This window comes from Mesocricetus auratus, unplaced genomic scaffold (assembly GCF_017639785.1).
Source record: "Mesocricetus auratus isolate SY011 unplaced genomic scaffold, BCM_Maur_2.0 Super-Scaffold_6730, whole genome shotgun sequence".
Taxonomy (NCBI): Eukaryota; Metazoa; Chordata; class Mammalia; order Rodentia; family Cricetidae; genus Mesocricetus; species Mesocricetus auratus.
The window spans coordinates 23,477,128-23,497,243 of NW_024429184.1; the positions used below are offsets into that span (position 1 = coordinate 23,477,128).

At 40.6% G+C, this 20,116-nt stretch overlaps 1 protein-coding gene across 1 annotated transcript; it reads left to right on the forward strand.

Moving 5' to 3' along the window:
* Positions 1 to 3,112: 3,112 nt before the first annotated feature.
* Positions 3,113 to 20,103, forward strand: CUNH6orf163 (chromosome unknown C6orf163 homolog). The gene is made up of 5 exons (XM_005080846.2): positions 3,113 to 3,538; positions 6,859 to 6,953; positions 8,281 to 8,388; positions 10,943 to 11,145; positions 19,607 to 20,103. The coding sequence occupies exons 1-5, from the start codon at positions 3,391 to 3,393 to the stop codon at positions 20,037 to 20,039; spliced, it is 987 nt and encodes a 328-aa protein (XP_005080903.1). The 5' UTR covers positions 3,113 to 3,390; the 3' UTR covers positions 20,040 to 20,103.
* Positions 20,104 to 20,116: the final 13 nt, after the last annotated feature.

Here is a 20,116-nt window from a genome sequence, read left to right on the forward strand (position 1 = left end):
TGGCACCATTGTGCCTGGCATAAATTTAACTTTTGTCCTTGGGAGTATTTTTGTTCTGATAGGAGAGCTATTTGCTGTAGCATGCCACAGGTGTGTTCGCGGCTACGGTGCTGCCATACTTCACAGTGATCCGAGGCTCAGGGCTAAGGATGTAAAATGAAGACAAAGACAGCGGCTCACTCTTACAAGAAGAATGGCATTTATTATTACAAGGGTGGAGCCTTATATACCAAAGGCAGGCCTGGTGGAAAAATCCCTAAGGTCTGATACCTGTGTTCCCAGGGCCCTCTAGCAAAAGGTGGGCCCAAAACAGGAATTAGCATTTAGACAAAGGATGGAAAGCAGGACCTTGCAAGCAGGTGTTCCTGGGAGGAGGGATGAGAAGTGTTTAGCTAAAAGCCCCTAGTAACAAGTAGTCAGCAGAACCCCCATGGGAGAAGGGTGCAACAAATCAACAAGCTGTCTGACTGATAACTGATTTTCAAGAATTTCTTGGACAGCAAGACAGCTTACTTGGTAGAGGTGCCTGCCTCCAAGTTTGATGACCTGAGTTCAGTTCCTAAGACCCACATGGTGAAAAGAGAGAACTGACATCATCCTGTAGCTATCATTTGACTTCCAAATGTGTACCATGGCATATGTATCTACACCTAATAAACAAAATATACTTTTTGGAAAGAATTTGTTTCCATTTTTTAAGACAGTCTCACTATATAACCCTGATAGCCTGATTGATCTGTAACTTTCTATGTGGGCCAGGCTGGTCTTGAACTCCCAGAGATCCACTGTCCTATGCCTCCCAAGTGCTGATGTTAAAATCATCTCTAACACTCTACTTTAATGAATTTCCCTTTATTTTTAATTTAAAATTATGAATTCTGTCTCAGCAATCTGGCTGCCTGTATTCTGTGTCTAGGATGGGGCCCTATGAGCCTTCCCCTCCCACAATGGCATGTCTATTGGGGTTGTCATTGTTCAGGATGGGGCCCTATGAGCCTTCCCCCTCCCACAATGGCATGTCTATTGGGGTTGTCATTGTTCAGATCATGCTTAGGCAGCCATATTGTTGAGGTATCATAAGTGAAGGTTCCTTGTCATTTCCGGGAGACACAGTCTCACAGAATTTCTGCACCTATGGCTCTTGCAATCTTTCCACCCCTCTCTCTTGATGGTCCCTCATCAGGAATTCCTTTAGGTGCAGGAGTTGTGTCATAGATGTAACTATTTGTGCTGGGTACCCCATGATGAGTTGTTTACTTCCTTTTGACCAGCTGTAGTTTTCTGTAATGGTATCTGTCTAACTGAAGTGTCTTTGATGAGGGATGGCAGTTACGTTACCTATGAGTGTAAGGATAAGTGCTCACAATACAGTTAGTTATTATACTGATTTAGTGAAATGGCAGTAGTAGGTTGACCTCTACAATCCATGACCTCACAAGCCTCTGGTAAGAGAATTTCTTAAAGCAAACACTTGTTTATTGCTTTTATATATTATCTTCTATAGTAAACAATTCTTGAAGTTTTATGGACACTGAAGGAGTTCTTGTGATATAGAGCTAAAGAAAATTGAAAAATTTTAAAACGAAGATGGTTCCAGGCAAACACAGAGCAGTTTCTTAACCCTGTGTATGGAAAAGAATCCAGGAATAGATAGGACAGCCATGTTGGCAGAGGCAACTTCATTCTCTATTCAGGTCTTTGAGGTGTTGATGCTTTCATGTGGAATTCATCTCTTTTGAACCAATCTCCCAAATCTGACCAGCCAGTTTCTTGCACCATTTCTGTGACTCCATTTGACAGAATTAATTAAGGCTTTCAGATAGGTATTAGGCCATAATAGTCAATAAAAACCATGATACATGAAGGAATTATCTGGTAACTTTTGTGAGGCACCTAGCCCGGGACCCTCTAGGAGGTATGTGTTGAAATTCATCTCAACAAAGGTTTCGTTCCTTCATAAAACCAATCCTTCTGGAGATGCTGTGTGTGACATTGTCAAACAAATGAAAACAATTTCAGTAGCTTCGTATAATCAGCAGAACGATGTCTGTAAGACTGTTTCTCTAAAAATGATAGAAACAAATTATGGTGTTTAAAAGCCAAGATTAACTGTACCTGTAATTACAAGGTGAGAGGAATGTTGCCTACAAATCAATTTCCTGGAAAACCACAGTGATGTAGTAAAAGCCTCTCTTAAACAAACAAAACCCTCAAAACTATACCCTCTCTGCTCCTGCTTGCAGTTTAAGATGTAAGTTCTCAGTTGTTCCTGCCCCCATGCCTTTATTCCACCATCATGGACTCAACCCTCTGAAACCATAAGCAAATTGAATACTTTCTTTTATAAGTCATGGTGTTTTATCACAGCAATAAAAAAGTAACAAAGATGCCCTCCCAAATCTGAAAACCAGGATTGGTGATTTTGAATACAGACTTAATCAAAGTAAATTTCCAATTAGAATACCACTATATTTCCCAGTTGTATTTCCATGCCACCAAAGCACATTTATAATAACCTGAAAATGTTTCGGAGACTGCCTCCACTGTCTATTAAAAATTCTTTAACAAAAGCACTCTTAAAACAAAATGTGGTCAGCTGACTAATGCTCCCTCCCATAGTCACTCAGATCCTACCACTGGCCCCTGTGAATACCCGGTAAAAGGGACCTTGCAGCTCTGACCTTATTTAGGATCTTGAGATGATGGGATCATCCTGGCTCATGTTGAGGTGCCTGGTATAGACATAGAGGTCCACAGAGAGAGGCAAAAGATCAGGGGAAGGAGTGGCTCCTCTACAGAAGCAGAGGCCATGAGTCTTAGGAAGGTGTATGGCCTTCAAAGACAGGGAACACAGTCTTGCCAAAGCCTCCACAAGGAACCAGCCCTCCTGGAGTCTTGATTATAGCCCTAAAGCCATTTTAGATTCTGAATTCCAGAAATTAAATAGAATAAATGTGTGTTTTAGGTAATTCATGAAGATGTGCTTACTTGTTATAGCAGCAAAAGGAAACTCAGGCAAATGCACAGCAGCTGTTTCTGCTCTCAGCTGTCATTTCAAGCTGCTTTTATGAGCAAAGCTTGTCTTACCTAGCAACAGTTGTTAAGTAAGTTGACAACTTAATGCTAGACACTGGGAGGGAGAAACTGCTTACCTCTGCCCAAATCCAGTGCCCACACCTTGTATGGCAGAGGTTGTTAATACCATTCTTTAGACATATAGCCACTGCCTAATCATGACAAATTGTTTAATTCTTGACATCCTCTAGCAGAATCGTAAAACCCTGACCCTCTTCCAGCTTTCTTAGACTTCTAGCTTCTCTTGAAACTGCCTTTTTTCTGATTGTGATAGTATTATAACTGTAAGCAGTAAAAGGAATCAGAAATTTAACTATGATCAGAAATCCAGATTATAATAATTTTGTTTGTTGTGCTGTTTGCAATAAAATAATCCCACCAGCCCCATTTGGGGAAACCTTCAAACGGATCCATGAATACAAGCCATTTAAGACACGCTTTTACACTCACAAAGATATACTGGGTAAGTGATTTTACTCTTTTTTGGGATGGTGTGATGGGAGATCTTTTGAGAAGGTTTCTCTACATAGGTCTGCCTGTCCTGGGACTCACTTTGTAGACCAGGCTGGTCTCGAACTCACAGAGATCACCTGCCTCTGCCTCTCAAGTGATGGGATTAAAGGCATGCGCCACCGTGCCTGGAAGTGATTTTGTTATTTTCATTTGTTATGGCATAGAATAGCATTGTGTGTCATCCTTCAGTTCCTTCCTGTTTAAGGTTACTTGCCTCTGTAGGAAATCCATCGTGAAATGATAATGTGTTGGAATATAGTCACTCTACTTAACCGTTTTGTGCATGGGAAAGAGTTTTCAGTCTCTCAATGTGTTTCTTGCTGTGAATAATAGTGTTAATACATATCTTTGAAATTGTTTTGAAACTTTAATGAGATATTGTACCTGTTTAACACCTGGAACATCATAGTAAATGTGTGTTCTTTCCAACTTTGCCTGTACCTGGGGACTTTCCATATATATACAGGAGAGAAAATATCTAAATAACCCAGTAAGTGAGTGGAAGAAACTTAGCCTTTTTTTGTAGCTAGTGACAAAAGCAGATACATATAAATAACATAGGAATCTTTATCATGCATACATTATACATATGGTATATAAGCAAATGAATTGCAATTCATATTTCCATTTCTCACTTACACCCAAAAAATTTTTTAGCTAATCCTGGATTTTATGTATATTTTCTAGAGACCCTTCAAATATTTTTTCCTGTCTTTTTTGCCATGGGTGTTGTAAGCTAATGGTTACTTGATTTCACTCCTAATTTACTGAAAAAGAAGTTAAGACCTGAACTAAAATGCAGGGGAAATAGAATTATAAACATCCTCTCAAACAACAGTTCCAAACTTATTTTAACCTTTTGTAAATTTTTGGTATGAATTATTACTTGTAATCTCTAAAGTAATCCTTAGACCCAAGACAATGCCATCCCCATTCTTTAATGATTTAACAATATACTTGAAGTGATTCTTTATACTTTATAGGATATATGAATCTAAACCCTGAGCAGATAAAAGTATGTATAAATCAGTATTTTGTATTTACTTGCTTGTGTTTGTCATTAAATTATTATAAATAAAAATAGAGCCAAAATTCTACTTTCTTTATAAGGAAACTCAAAAGCACCTTGAGATATCTATACAAGAGTATTTCACAGGACAATGATTTATCTGCCATTACAACCTCCAGGGCCAGGCCTCACCATGTACATTTTTCTTACCTCTTTAAAACTCCTTGTTTTGGAATGGTTTGATTTTTAGGTTCTTAGATTTTCCCCCCATTGGTTTCTTATATAATATTGGTACATTGTCGAAACTAGGAAGTTAGCATGATAAGAACAATGCTCTTACCTCAGGTACACACCTTCCAAATCATTTCCCCCTTAGAAGTGTAGCTTTATGAAATGTATCACATGAATATTCATGTAACCATCACCACAAAGAATCTTCTTCATGCTTTCCATTAACAGTCAGTCATATTTTTCAAACTTCTGGCAGTCATTAATCTATTCCTTTATAGTTTTATCACTTGAGAATGCTAACAAACAAAATCATATAATGTATAGCCTTTTGACACCAGCTTTGTTTCATCTGCACAGTGGTTTTTAGACTCACTGAAGTTTTTATTAATAGCGTCTCCTTTCTGTAGATGTCTTCCGCAATTAAGGTTGAGAACAACAAATATAATGGTATTTAAACATTAAAAACATTACCCTACATTTGTGTTACATTTTTATGAATATAATGAATTAACACAATATTGAGATTATATGCATTCACCTCTACCACAATATTTACTGCTTTGTTTTAAGACTCACTAACTAGAGGGCAGGGATGCACTGGAGTGATGTCTCAGAGGTTAAGAGCACTTGCTGTCCTTCCAGAAGACCCAATTTCAGTTTCCAGTGCCCACACCAACTGTTTGTAATTACAGCTCCAGGGAATCCAATGTCTCTGGCCCCTGGAAGTACCTGAACATACTCATACAGATACACACACCTGCCCACTAATTGAAGTGATAAAAACAAATCTTTAAAGGGGGAAATAAGTTTTAAAAAGACTTATTAATGATCTAGTTGTAAAGTTCTAACCCAAAAATACATCTTTCAGCTGTAGGTGATGGAAACAACTTTGAACAGAATGCATAATATGGAAATTTGTGATAGAATTTCTTGATCCTTTTAACAAAAACTCAAGGTGGAACCTGTCTTTGAGATTTTAGTCTAACTGGCTGAGCTGGTACTGCATCAGGCCTACTCAGCATCTAGAAAGGATATGGATATAAATGGTTCTAACATGTATTACTCACAGTTTAGAAATCCTGGAGGAAAAGAAGCTATTGCTCTTTACATCCTTATGCAAAAAAGCCGAGGGAGGAATGTGACTGGTCAGAGTTGGCTTTGTGCCTGATTCCAGACTAACTTCTTTAGGAAAGGAGGGCCAAGAGATTTGCATGATGCTATTGGCAATCTTACCACACCACTCAAGTGAGGGAGTTCTTGAGAGAAGTGGGGCCCGCTACCACAGCAGGAGATGTTGAGCAAATGAGGACTGCCATGCTAGGCACTGTAACAATGTAAGGGTCATCTCAGGTGAAAAGATGTATAAACCCTGAGACCATACCAAAGGACTAAGTTCTTGTTCCAGGTCCAAAAGTGTTCTGACCTATCTGATTCTGTGTGTCTCTCTACCTTCTCTAGAGTGACACTTTGAGTGGAGACGGTATTATGGGATGTTATTATGAGAAAGTCAAATTAGATAGTTGACAAGGTAATAATAAACTAGAAATTTAGCTCACATGACCAACACTAATGAGAGGCATTGACACGATGTATTAAAGACAGCACCCTGTCAGAAGCAAGGAGAGAGATGTACAATGTGCCAAAGCCTTGTGACTCCACATTCTGCTCGAGTCTGCCACGCCTTGCAGGACATTTTTCTTTTGTTGCCTACTGTTTACACTGGGGTGTGAGAAACTAACTGACTATTTGGGCCTACGTGATGAGCTCCCGCTTAGCCAGTTACTGGAAAACTTACCCTTCCAGTGGGCATTTCCAAAGAGGTGAGTGGAGGCTGGGGATGCATCCCAGTGGAAAGGAGCATGCTTAGCATAATGGGTTTAATTCTTAGTGTCAAAAATAATGAAAATGATTGACATCACCTAATAGGATGCGTCTCCTAGATGGCTCGCACAAATAATTAGCTGATGTTAGAAAGGAAAGCCAGGGAACCGTCTACAGGGGCCTGTAATGATTTTTGTCCAAATACACAGATATTGGGGCAAGCATCCTGAACCAAGAAGAGCAGTTTCAAGAGGCTGCTCTCAAGGAAAGCATTGAAAAAGCCGAAGCTGAAGTTTGGAAGCAGGTAAAGGGCTCAGAAATCACCCCAACCACATCTTTTCTGGGTTCATGGAAAACTGTAAATCACAGAATAGCAGGCAAGAGATAGCCCACAGAGTCCTGGCAGACTGTGGGGTCTTTGCCCTCTGCGTCCTGGCTTCATCTGTAAGGAGGGGGGAGTAACGGCTCATTGAGGGGGTTCAGTGAAGGAACACGCTTGGCATGAGGTGATGCTTAGGAAGAAGCAGGTCCTGCCAAGAATTTCCTTCCAAGTTACCCTCTGCTGGGATGGCTTTGGCCACTACTCTCATTTGATTGAAACTTTAACAGGATAGGGCCATCTTTGTTGTAAATTGTTTACTATGGTCTTCTGTTCATTTATGGGCTATCTGTCTGTGCAGTATGTAATAAATACTTCTAACTAAATGCCCATTTCCCCAAATGCCTTATCTTGACCTACTCTCCTTATCTAGTGTCTCTCAAGTCCTTGATGCTTCTAGTCATCAGGTTCTTACAGTCCCAGCTACACAGGAGGCTGGGAGCAGGAGGAGGCAGGGGCAGGAGGAGGCTGGCAAGACCAAGACTAGCCTAGGCAATCTAAGAAGGGACCCATGTGACTTAAACAAGCAAATAAAGCAAAAACCCAAGTCCTGATGCACTCGGCACATGGCCGCTGAGTTCTGTGGGGCTACTTGAGGATTGGGGGAAGTACTACTTTGCTCGTAGCTGGAACTAAGTAGAGCCTCAAACCCACGGCCCCCAGTTCTTCCAATCATGGGTGAGGAATAAATGACTTTCTAAAGAGAATTAAAGCTCTTATGGGGAAGATAGAGCACGACACTCAGAATCTAGTAGTAATAAAAATCCAACAGTAAGAGCCATCAATTTCTTACACATCCCGACATAAAGAAATGCTCTTATGAACAGTCTACAGTTAGAATATGCTTATTCGGTATCTGAGTATTTTCTTCAAATAATCTAAAATAAACTCTTTCCTGACTCAATGGGGTCTCAATGGTATTCATGTTCCCTGCCTAGAGCCTTTTGGCTTTATGTGTCTGTTGCCGTCTCTATGTTTCCTAGGTTGACATACTCAGCTGCAAACGCTGCCCTGCCTTTGGTAATTCCAAACACAGCAAAGGCAGCCCAGGGCTCAGTGTGCTCTGTGCATCTAGCTAAGGCAGCCAGGGCTCTGTGGGAAGTAGGAGGAGAACAGTGCAATTAGGGACCCCTTGGTGGCTGCTACTCTTCACTGAGCGTGAAAACCTAGCTTGCCAGCCTCTTTGACAATGACCGGCTTCTCTGCACTCTCCCTGAAATGCTAGTAGATAAATGAACCTTCTCTTTCAAAGGCCATTGAACTCCAACAGCAAGCAGTGGACAAAGCCCTCGAAGACGCCAATGCCAGGCACAGATTCGAAGTTCAGATGCTGGAGGAGCAACACCAAAAAGACTTAAAGGTTTTATATGTATAAACATATTGACTTGCTCATTGTCTTTTTAAAAGCATGTCACTCGGTAAAGAAGTACTTGTGTAAGTCGACATGGGGAGGGGCAGTAGTTAGTGAGGATCAGATTAGCAATTCGTAAAGGTTCGGTGATTCACAAGATACAAGGCTCTGTTCTTCCATAGCACAGATTAAACAGCACCTAATCAAGTAACCAACTGCATAACTAGCCGTTGAATGTCTGGTTCTCTGGCATGACCACAGCCTCCATATGGGCAATTTGTCTTGTCGCTATGCTAGCCCTGGTGTCCAGTACTGCGCTTTGACTTAGCAGGGACACACGTCATTTAATCAATAGAGCAAGCTGTCCTTTCCATTCTCCTGGACTTCCTTCTTACATTCTTTTCCCTAAATTTGGTTTTCTGAACTGCCAAGAGTGATATATTAGCTGTCCCTGAAGTATTACTAGTAGGCCAATAGTCACAAGATAAAAGGACCTCTTTTTTGTTTTAAATTTTCACTGTGATATGTATTCATTGTACATGAGAGTGTGCAGCATAATGACATTTAAGTATACACAATACACATATATCATATGTATGCATATATCATATTTTGGGAATATCATCTCAAACCCCCTTCCCTGTCCAATAGTTCCCTTTGTTTCTCTGGGCAGTTTTAGTTCTACTTTTATATCATATGTACATACATGATCTCATCTGTCAACATAAAATCTAGGAACCACATTTAAGAGGAAGCATGAGATTTCTTTCTGAGACTGGGTTTAATTCATAATTACCTCTAGTTGCATCCATTTTCCTGAAAACCACAACAAAGCTGGCTCTCTCTCACTGGCCTGTAAACTCACTGATTTGGCTAGGCTGGATTGCCCAGTAAGATTCCGGGTCCCCCTGTCTCTGTCCCCTAATACTGGGGTTATAGGTATGGACAGTCATGCCCCAGCTCTTTACATGGATGCTGGGGGTTCAAACTCAGGTCCTCATGCTTGCTCAGCAAGCCCGGCTACTCTCCTCTAAGCCACATCCCCAGCTGTGGATTGTGTTTTTGAAACAGGGTCTCACTAGACGGACCTCAAACTCATGATAATCCTCTTGCCTCCTAAATGTTGGGATGTTCTAATGCACCCAAATTTGTCTACTCTTAAAGTAGCCAAAATGAGACCTTGAAAACCTTTCTCTTGGGCTGGAGAGTGGCTCAGAAGTTAAGAGCACTGGCTGTTCTTCCAGACACCTTGAGGTCAATTCCCAACATCCACATAGAGGCTTACTACTGTAGTTCTGTGGAATCTGATGCCATCTTCTGGTGTGCAGACACCCATGCAGACAAAATGCCCATATACATAAAATATATGAATAAATCTTTTTTTAAAGAAAGGGAAATCTTTTCTCTTGAAGACATTAGATTCTAACACTGTCATGTACAATGAATACATATCACAGTGAAAATTTAAAACAAAAAAGAGGTCGTCTTATCTTGTGACTATTGGCCTACTAGGAATACTTCAGGGACAGCTAATATATCACTCTGCTATGGCAAATGCTCTGTCACTGACCTATACACAAATTCCAATAAATAAATTTATCCTTGAGATATTTTTCTAGAAAGAAAAGAAATGAGTGAAAGTTCAGGACATATTTAATTGCTCTTCATTTCTTGAGTATGATCCTGACACAATACCCATTATACAATGGTAAAGAACAAATATCATTGTGAGTACTAATGCAGTCCTTGATCTTGTCCATTGCACTGTGACTCCTCTGAGGACGGGGGCCCAAGTGTTCTTGTATTTGGTAGTATGTTGGCCCAGCAGAGGCTGTCACACCATTGAGTTTGTAGGCATTTCCAAAATGGTAACAGGCTTTTTCTTTAGGTCCTTTTATGAGACTTTGCCACAAATAATGGTTTGACTATTGCTCTCTTTCTCTACTTGGTTGAAAATGCTCCACATGCCCTCCTACCTTAGAACAATGAGCATCTGTCCCCTCCGTGAATGAGAAAGGCCAGCAACCCTAAGATGAAGATGTAGAGCAGCAGTGGAACAGGAAGGCAGGCTTCTGTGACTTAATGATGTGCGTGTTTCCTGTCTGAGCCTCAGGTTCCCTTCATGGTGTTTATTAATGCCATTTCCCAATATCACATTTCATATTTTCATGTACAATGATACTGTGTCAATCAATAAAAACATGTAGCTGGAGCTGTAACCCAGTGGTAGCGTAGCATCAGTGAAACCCTAGGTTTGGCCAACAGCACTGAAAAAGAAGAGAAAATTAAAAGATTAAAAGTAGCCAAAAAACTTTAACCATGCCCCTCGAACATATTTTCATTTTGCATAGTGCCTTTCAATGTGATCTTTCATATATATATATATGAATATTTTATTAAAATGAAAATTTCCTTATAATTCACAGTTATTTTTAAATCACCTGTTTAATAGGTTCCATCATCTCAGATGAATGAAACTTTGATGGACTTAGCCTCCAGTATTCTCTTTAAAACATCAAGCCTGTAATCTCTAAATCAAGTTTCCCCATCCCATTTCTTTAAGGCTGTAGAAAATAAAACCAAGATGGAGATGTTTCAAAACATGGATGAGGAACTAAAGAGAGAGCACTCTGCTGCAGAACAACGGATGGTCCATAGAATCCAGAGGATTATGATGGAGTGCCACAAGGAGAAGGTGGAGGCTGTGAAGAAAGCCAGGGAAGAAGAAAGACAGATTGCCCAGAAAGCTGTCCAGGAACAGAAAAGGTACTCCAGACAACACTAGCATCTGACTCAGTTAAAACCCACCCAGACAAAGAAGCAAGGTTAAGATGTATGAGTGAATACTGCCCAGCTTTTCCTGGTTTTACTCTGAGATATATCAAACACTATATGAATGAAGGTAGGAGAGAGGAAGAGGGAGGAAGAGGGAGAGGGAGAGGGAAGAAGAGGGAGAGGGAGAGGGAGAAGGAGGGGGGGGGGCGATTTAAAAAAATGGTAGCATAAGTACTTAAGTATCTAACACATAGCATAAGGGGTTGAAAGCTGCCAACACTTGTGAAGGTCTGCATTATATTCTCAGTCATATCTCTACCCCCCCTTTCAACACGGTTTCTTGTTTTGTATCTCCAGCATTAAAAGACTCAGAAGAATCAGTAAACACTTTTACTAAATACTTAAGAGTCATTGTTTTCAGCCTGGTTCACACACTGTGGAACATGTGTTGGTTCTTGATCTTTTCCTTGTCAATGAGTAGGTGTGTACACAAAAATATTGACTCCATGGAAATGTATGGAAAAAACACAAGTCCCTATTTATTACTTCCCACATCTTCTTTGTCTCTCCCAAACAAACACTTTATATAACAAGGCTTATATCTTTCTACATCCTTTGACATATTCATGGCCGTGTGTGTATATGTGTGTATATGTGTGTTTGTGTGTGTGTGTGTTTGTACATAACCAGAAATAACTTTTACAGATCATATTATACCTAAGTGTGCATTGTGAGAGGAGAGAGGCAGAAGGAAGAAGGGAGAGGGAGAGAAGAGACAGAGAGAGCAAACTAAGGCAACCCAGTCAGGAGTGCAAGGCTTGCTGGTATAAGACAAAATCATATTTCTAGATATTGAGTAGCCTGCCCAAGACCCCCAAGCTATAACAGCAAAACCAAGATGGAGTCTTCCTGTTTGTCCTCCACGTCTGGGTTTGTCCCTTTTGGTTTTTGTTGCTTGACTTAAGCATATCTACCTGTGTATAACTGATAGGTCAAATCTTAAAGACAAATCTCTCCCTGAGTTAAAATCAGCCATTCTAGTGGCCACAAAGAAGGGTGGAGAGCTGTGGTATTCAGGTTACCTCTCTTCTGCCTAACCGTATCTTTGTGAACAGAGAGCATTTGCTGACAATGAGTTGTGGTCTAGTACAGTGGACGTCAGGACCTCTGCGCTCTCCCTCTCCTCTCCATTGCCAGGAGCTCTGGCTCTTCTTCCGGAGCCTCTGGATTCAATCCTCACACACACTGGCAGTCTCCTGTATCCGCCCTTGTTTTCCCCTTTCCACTGTTCCCCTGTTCCTCTGTGAGGCTTGAGAGTAAGGTTTTTTTTCAATTTCCATCTTTTATTGACTAAGATTAGAGAGCTGCCACGACTATTATTTAACACTAATCCAAATAAAACGTCCATTTTGCTCATTCATGTTTCCCAAATGTCTCGAAGACAGCCTGGTATATGGAAAGCATTTGTTAATGTTAAAACACTGTTCTTACTCAGAGGCAACAGGGAAAAGTTTATTCAAGAGCAAAATATGAATTACCTGGGCTACAAAGAAGATTCGGGTTATCTCAAATATCCTGGTAACAGGTTTGCGCATGTATTTGCATGAGTGTGTTAGCACGTATGTTTGTATTTATGCGTGTATGTTCACTTTGTGTGCGTGCAAATAAAGGTCAGAGGGCAAACTGACCTCAGGAACTACCCAAACTCTTTCTTTTCCCCTTGAGACAGATCTCACACTGGACTAGAATTTGCCAAGTAGGCTAGTCATAGAGAGTCCCAGGGCTCACCTGTCTCAGCCTCTGTAGATGGCAAGCATGCATCACCATGCTAGGTTGTTGTTTTTAACAAAGGTTCTGGGAATCAAACTCGTGTCCTCATGTTGGCAAAGCAAGCACTTTATCAACTGAGCCATCTCCACAACTCCAGAACAAAGAGTTACAAGTCATTGCATTTTTAAATACATAGGTGGAAACATTGGATAGGTAGGAGTGTCACAGAAAAGGAAATCTTTGTTATAGGCCTCAGGTGTGATCTGATGACATTATTGCTCTTTGGGTTGGATTGGTGGAAGTTAAGGAGTGTTTTTACACATTACAAAAAAAGTTTACCTGATAGTTCACAAGGATGCTAGGTGAAACACGGAAGTAAGCAATAGTGACTATTTGGGAGGTTACACATTGCCCAAGGTAACGTGGCTCTGGACCTGTAACATCCTATTTCCCACGTCACTTGTAGAATGCCTAACACAGATACAGGCTTGTTCTATGTATCAAAATCATTCATTCTTTTCTGTTGTTTCTACCATTTTCTTGGGTGGTAGGGGTTGAATCTAGAACTTTTTGCATGGTTGGTAGGTGCTCTAGATTTGAGCAACACCCTAGCCCTTATAAACCTCTGAACAAATGCTACCAATTTATTCTGATCAGCTAAATTCTGCAGGGTACCAGATCTTATCTCTAGACATTACTAAATCCCAGTTTCCTTAGTCACTTGAAGAAACTGATTTGTGGAGAGAGACATAATTAAAATTCTGCTAAAGAATTTATTTGGATACTCTGGTGGTTTATACTGACAACTTGATAGAATCTAGAGACCCCTTGTATATAAAACCCTAGAAATGTCTGTGAGAGTTTTTGTAGATTGGGCTAGTTGAGGTGGGAAGACTCACCTCAGATGTGGGCAGGAGATTCCAGAATGCATAACAAGAAGATTGCACGCTGAGCATCCACTCTCACCAGTCCCTGCTTCCCGGCTGGGGATGCAGTGTGTGTTGGCTGCTGTACTGTCCTCTCCATGATGGACCACACCCCCATGCTGGAAACAAAGCTAAAACCTTACTTTCTTAAGTTGCTGTGGCAGGTGTTTTGTTGCAGCATCAATAAAATTAACTAGTACAGAAAATCAGTACTAAGAAATGAGACAGTCTCTGTGATAAATCTGATCATGTGGTCCTTAGGTCTTTGGAACTGGGTTGTAGTAATGGTGGGAGGATCTAGAATTTAGGGTAGAAAAGTCCTTCAGTGCTGTAATCAGGCTTCAGGGACTGTTCTTGTGGGAAGAACACAATGCCAATAGAAGTGCAGATAATGGAGTCCATGATGGTTCAAAACAGGACAAGAATGCTATCAGGAAGTGGGCTAGAGACCCTTCATGTGATACCTTCAGATTTCCCTATTTCTTTACAGCTGAGCAATAATTCCATTGCTTATCTATGTCGTATACACCACATTTTTAAATCTATGCATCTGTCTAAAGACATCTGCTTTGATTCCATTTCCTAGCTATTGTGAATAGTTATCCAGCAATGAGCATAGATGAACGTGGATCTCTGCAGTGCAGTATAAAATCCTTCAGGAATATGCCCAGGAATGATGTATAGTGGTTCTGTTTATAGTTCTTTGAGACAACGCCAGACTGGTTTCCATAGAGGCTGTATTAGTTTACACTCCTACCAACAGCATGTAAGGGCTCTCTTTTCCCCATATCTACTCTAGTATTTGTTGTTTCTACTTCTGATGATGGCCATCGAACTGAGCTGGAGTCTTATAGTGGTTTTGATCTATGTTTCCCTGATGACTAGGAGTGTAGAACACCTTTTTACCTGCCTTTAATGGCTATAATTTTATGACAACTACGAATAACCAGTGCACATGGGCCCTTTATATACTTCTCCAATCTCTTTGGGGGGGGAGACCCAGGCTTAGTGGAAGATGCCTGTAACCCAGCACTCAGAATCAGAGGCAGGAGGGACAGGTGTTCATAATAAGATCTAGCCAACCAGACATAAGTGAAATTTGTCTCAGAAGTGTAAGTAAACTAGCTAGTAACCATTTTGGGGAGAGTCTGCCATCTTGCATATCTTCAGACTAAGTCCTGAGTCACAGAAAGAAACTAAGCCAACTATGAAGCTCATTTGAAGAGGAAGTGGCAGGGGCTGAGTCAAACCCTGGCTTGTGTTTTATTTGCCATTTTCCATGGTACTAACCTGTTCTACAGGAAGTTGTTAGAGTTATTGAGTGAGTTTTTCCACTTCACCTGAACTTATCAAGTGTCTTCTAGATCAAATGGATTTGAAAATGAAGCTCTGGTAGGAAGAAATTAAGGCCTTTCCTCAATAGTAAATGAAGTAACCAAAGTATGTTCTGCATCCGAGCACGGTACCGGTACAAATAACACACAGGGACTGAAAGAGTTAAACTTCTGAACAGATCATTAAAGTGGGGTGAGTTACATAGTCAGGGAGGCTTCTGGAGGAAGTTGTCTTGTGTTGGTCTTTGGAAGAGACATCTGATTTTTGTGAGAGACTTAAGAATGAGAACAATGAGCAAAGACAGGAGAGTTTCCTGTATAATGAGACATGGCCGATGGAGGGTTTAAGAGTCTTAACTAAACTTTCTCTCTCTCTCTCTCTCTCTCTCTCTCTCTCTCTCTCTCTCTCTCTCTCTCTCTCTCTCTCTCTCTCTCTCTCTCTCTCTCAGCTTTTCAAGGCAGGATTTCTTTGTGTAATAGCCTTGGCTGTCCTGGAACTTGCTCTGTAGACCATGCTGGCCTGGAACTCACAGATCCCCCTGCTTCTGCCTTCTGAGTGCTGGGATTAAAGGCGTGTGCTACCACCATCTGGTGAAAGGCATGGATTCTCTTAAGCTTCTATTATTCACAAATCTAGATAGTATAAACTTTGGTATTAATTGGAACAACACAATGTATTAATGAGAACTATATTTGTATAACCCATGCTATCTATTCTCATGTATTTCCCTACCCATTGTATGCACACCAGCCATGTCATACAGAGCAGATCCAAAGATAAAAGTGCCACAGCCTCCATGCTCATGCCACAACCCATGTGAGGCTTCAATTCTAGAACTTCAAGTAAATCATCAGAACTTTCTAGAGCTGAACTCAAAAGGTGTAAATTTCAAAGAATCAAAAATTCAAGCTCTGAATTGGACTGAGAGAAATTGACAAAGTATATTCAGAAAAATACCAGATTTTTTGCTGGGAGCTTTTGCCATCAGATTATTTGGAAAAGTGGTGGATACCCAGGCTAGTTTACCTAAGGTTAGTGCCAGGAACCTTCTGGCTCACCCGGGAAGCACACCTTTCTCTTTGGGGATGTTGGATAGGGTCATGGAAAGTTCTTCCAAACTTTTCCTGACCTAGGCCCTAGAGATGTTGGTCCCAGCCTCACTAATAACCTGTTAATAAAACACCAGGGTATAGCCCTCAGATTCCTGTGAGTATGAATTCAGAACTCTACAGCATGGCTACTGTTACTGATGCCTACAGCTTCCAGCTCATTCAGAGACCAAGTCTGCCTCCTCCTTGGTAGGTTCGTGTAGACCCCAGCAGTCCTGGATGCTGGCAGTTAGGGCTCTTTGGTGTTTCTTGGGTTTGTTGCTTTTTGTCTTGATTCCTGTCTTTGTGGTTCATCGCTAATTCAGAAGGTTGCAGAATGATACAAGGTGGTCTCCCTGACTCACCGCACTAAGGTTTAGCTTTCTTACTGTTACCAGAATACTATTCTAAAATGTTGTTTTCGTTGTGTTGTCCTACCAATGAAACATTTTATAGTGACCTCTTATGAGACTGAAGCAAGTAGTGGCTAAGAGCAGCCGCTCTCCTGCTTCCTCAATTACATGTGTGACTTTGAACAATAGTTCTAACAGCTCTTGCTGAGCTCATGTTCCTTACCTGTCACAAGGGAATACCAGTGTAAGTAAAAATAGAAACAGCATCCCTCGGCTCTAATACAAATTAAATGAGCATACATGTAAAATGCTTAGAGTAGTCCCGAAGACAAAGTAAGCACTAAGCATTAACCCCTGCGTTTATGGTGGATATAACAGAATATATAATATGTAAAGAGGAATCAGAACTCCCTAGTAACTAGAGATGAATGACATTATATCAAGATTAGGGAGGTATGGTAGTTTGAATGTAATTGGTCCCCATAATCTCATTGGGAGTAGCAGTATTAGGAGGTGTGGCTTTGTTGGAGTGGTTGTAGCCTTACTGGAGAAAGTGTGTCACGGTGGGGGCTGGCTTTGAGGTTTCATGTAGTTAGGACACTGCCCAGTGTGTCAGTCTACTTCCTGTTGCCTGCAAGTTGTGGCAGTTTCAGCTGCAGCACCATCTCTGCCTGCCATGTTACCATGCTCCCCACCTAGCTGGACGGAGCCTCTGAGCTGTAATCCAGCCCCCTCAATTAATTGTTTTCTTTATAGGAGATGCCGTGGTCATGGTGTCTCCTCACAGCAATGGTAAACCCCAGCTAAGGCAGGAAGTCTCTCAGGCTTAAAGACAGGCTAAAGGAACTAGAGAAATTTAGAGAATGCCAACTTTGAAGGTGGATTGTAGACAACGGCATGAGGTAAGTCTTGAAGAGGCTTCATTTGTGTTGGAGCACCAGGAAGGAAGGAGATGGGGAGATATCAATACCAATCATGAGCACCCAACATTTGTAGATATTTTATTCTTCAGACATCTTACTCAAACTAGGTTAATTACAGAAATTCACGAAGCATGTCACCCTTACTGAGAACATTGCCTCTGCCATCACTTAGAAGTGAACTCTGACAAATTACTTCACTCATAGTGTCCTCATCATGAACTGGGCATAGTCATGGAATGACTTAACTGAATTTTGGGACTTACTGATTAATATATACACAAAAGCCTGTCCCTTGCTTGGCACATGGTAACAGTTCAATAGGCTTGGCTGCTATAATGTATATATTTATAGCCTGTGTATTTACATACCTGTATGTATCTAACCTTTTCTATATATGTATAATGTACTATATATAATATAAATACATATATATGTATATATATAAAATAATGTAAGCAACCAGAGGACAGAGTCATTCAGAAGTATGATCCAAGAACCCCCAGGACCCCTGACTCTTTGACAGGGAAGGGCATATCCATGAAGTCAAAAGTCATTGTTTTGACAAGAAGATGGTGTTATTTCTTTTTTTTCTCTCTCTCTAATGAGTGTTATATTTTTCAGGAGTTTTCATATATAGGATATCATAGTATATTCAAATAACATGAAAAAACAGCTTTGTTTTATGCCACACATAAAAGAATTTTGTAAATGAGTGTAAATTTAGGCCAGTCTTTTCATCAAATATTATATTTTGTTTTGGAAAATATTTTTCATAAAATATTTGTGTTAAAGTATAATTGATTTGTTATTTTACATTAATCAATGAGTGTTTTTAAATGTCTGTCTTTTAGCTCCTAACCCTTAACATCAACAGCTAAAATTCATGTAAACTATATGAATTTTGAGTGTAAAAGGATTTTGGTTCTGTGATCAGAAAGTCAGAGATAATCTACAGCTAACTATAGCTCAGTTTAAATCAAGATTAAACCTAAAGCTAACCTATGAGAATAAAGTCTGCTTCCGTCTATGCTAAAGATGAGCAACAAGGGCTTGCTGGCTTAGGCCTGTAATCTCAGCTCTCAGCAGCCAGCACTTAGGAAGTGGATCAAGAGTTGGAGGTTACGGTCAGGGAGTTTGCTGTGAGATTTTGTCTCTGGTAGTATCAGAAGCTACACCCATGAAAGCTTACCAACATAGCTGCCTACAGTTGAGCCAAACAAAGGTAGCAATGACAGGCATGTCAAAGTGGACAGAGGAAAGCCCACGGGGCCTCGGTTCTACACAAAGAACTACAGGCAACAGAGAAATGCTGAAAGTGCGAGAAATAGTCTTCCTCAGGAAAGAACACAACTGGTTATCCAACACTGAATGGTGAGCTGAAACATGCATACCGGTTAACGTGATGCATATCAAGCAGGTTATATTTAGAATACATATGTGCATATATAACTATATATGTGTATATATATATATGCATGTAACAACAACTAATGAAAAAGAGGACATAATTTAGACATAAAAAGACAGCAAGAAGTGGTGTATGGAAGGGCTCAAAGGGAGAAAAGATGGTAGAAGTGACATAATTATATTATAATCTCAACAATAAAAGAGTTGAAGGTCAGCCTGAGTTATGTAGTTGATACAAGTCCACTCAAAGCAACAAAAATCAAACATGAATGATATCATCTCAAAGAAATAAAACAACAAAAGGAGCTGAATTGGTTGAAGAAATACCTTCTTTGTGGGTTTAGGACCGTGACTCTGTCTCCCCATTGTTTTCAGTACAATGCATTTATCTTTTTCTGGCTACAGTGAGCTCAGACCCCCCAGTGCTGCCATTAGGCATGACACTAGTGGGTTTGCCCCAATCCATGGCAGAGAAACTGATGGGTGGCCTCTGAGAACAATTTTTTAATTGATTATTGGCAGCTAATCAATTCTGAAAGCTCACGCATACCGGGTTTCTCAGTTTGGGACTCTTCTGTGATTAACAATAACTTCTTTGTGTTTTTAGTGGCTCCTCAATTTAATTTGTAAATCTGTGTGATCTTTTGCAGCAAGGTCTTGGAGGAACTTGTGAGTTCTGGTGTAACAGCTATTAAAGACCAGAAGACTAGCTTGGGCCAGCTGATAAAAGCAAAGGAACATGAAATGAATGCCTTCTATGGCCTGGCTCAGAGACAGAAGCAAGAAGAAGTGCAGGAAGTGCTTCAAGAAGCAGAAAAGACACATCAGGCCACTCTCGACACTGTGATGAATAAGCTGGTTAATACCCAGGGGGAGCTGATGTCTGTAGCAAAGCAACTGGGAATCATGACAAACTGGAAAGATTTTCTGGAGGAGGAACTACAGGAAACCAGGGAAGCATTTCAGAAGTATATCAACTACACCTTCCCCAGGCTTTCCCCGGGGCATGCCGACTTTATTCTGCCAGAAAGAAAGAAAACACCTTCCAATCTTACTAAGGACAATGAAACGGATGCTGAATAGGCTTCAGCTAAAATGTCGACCCAAAAGACAGTGGTCCAAAGCTGAATAAATATACTTAATACCATGCATTGACATTT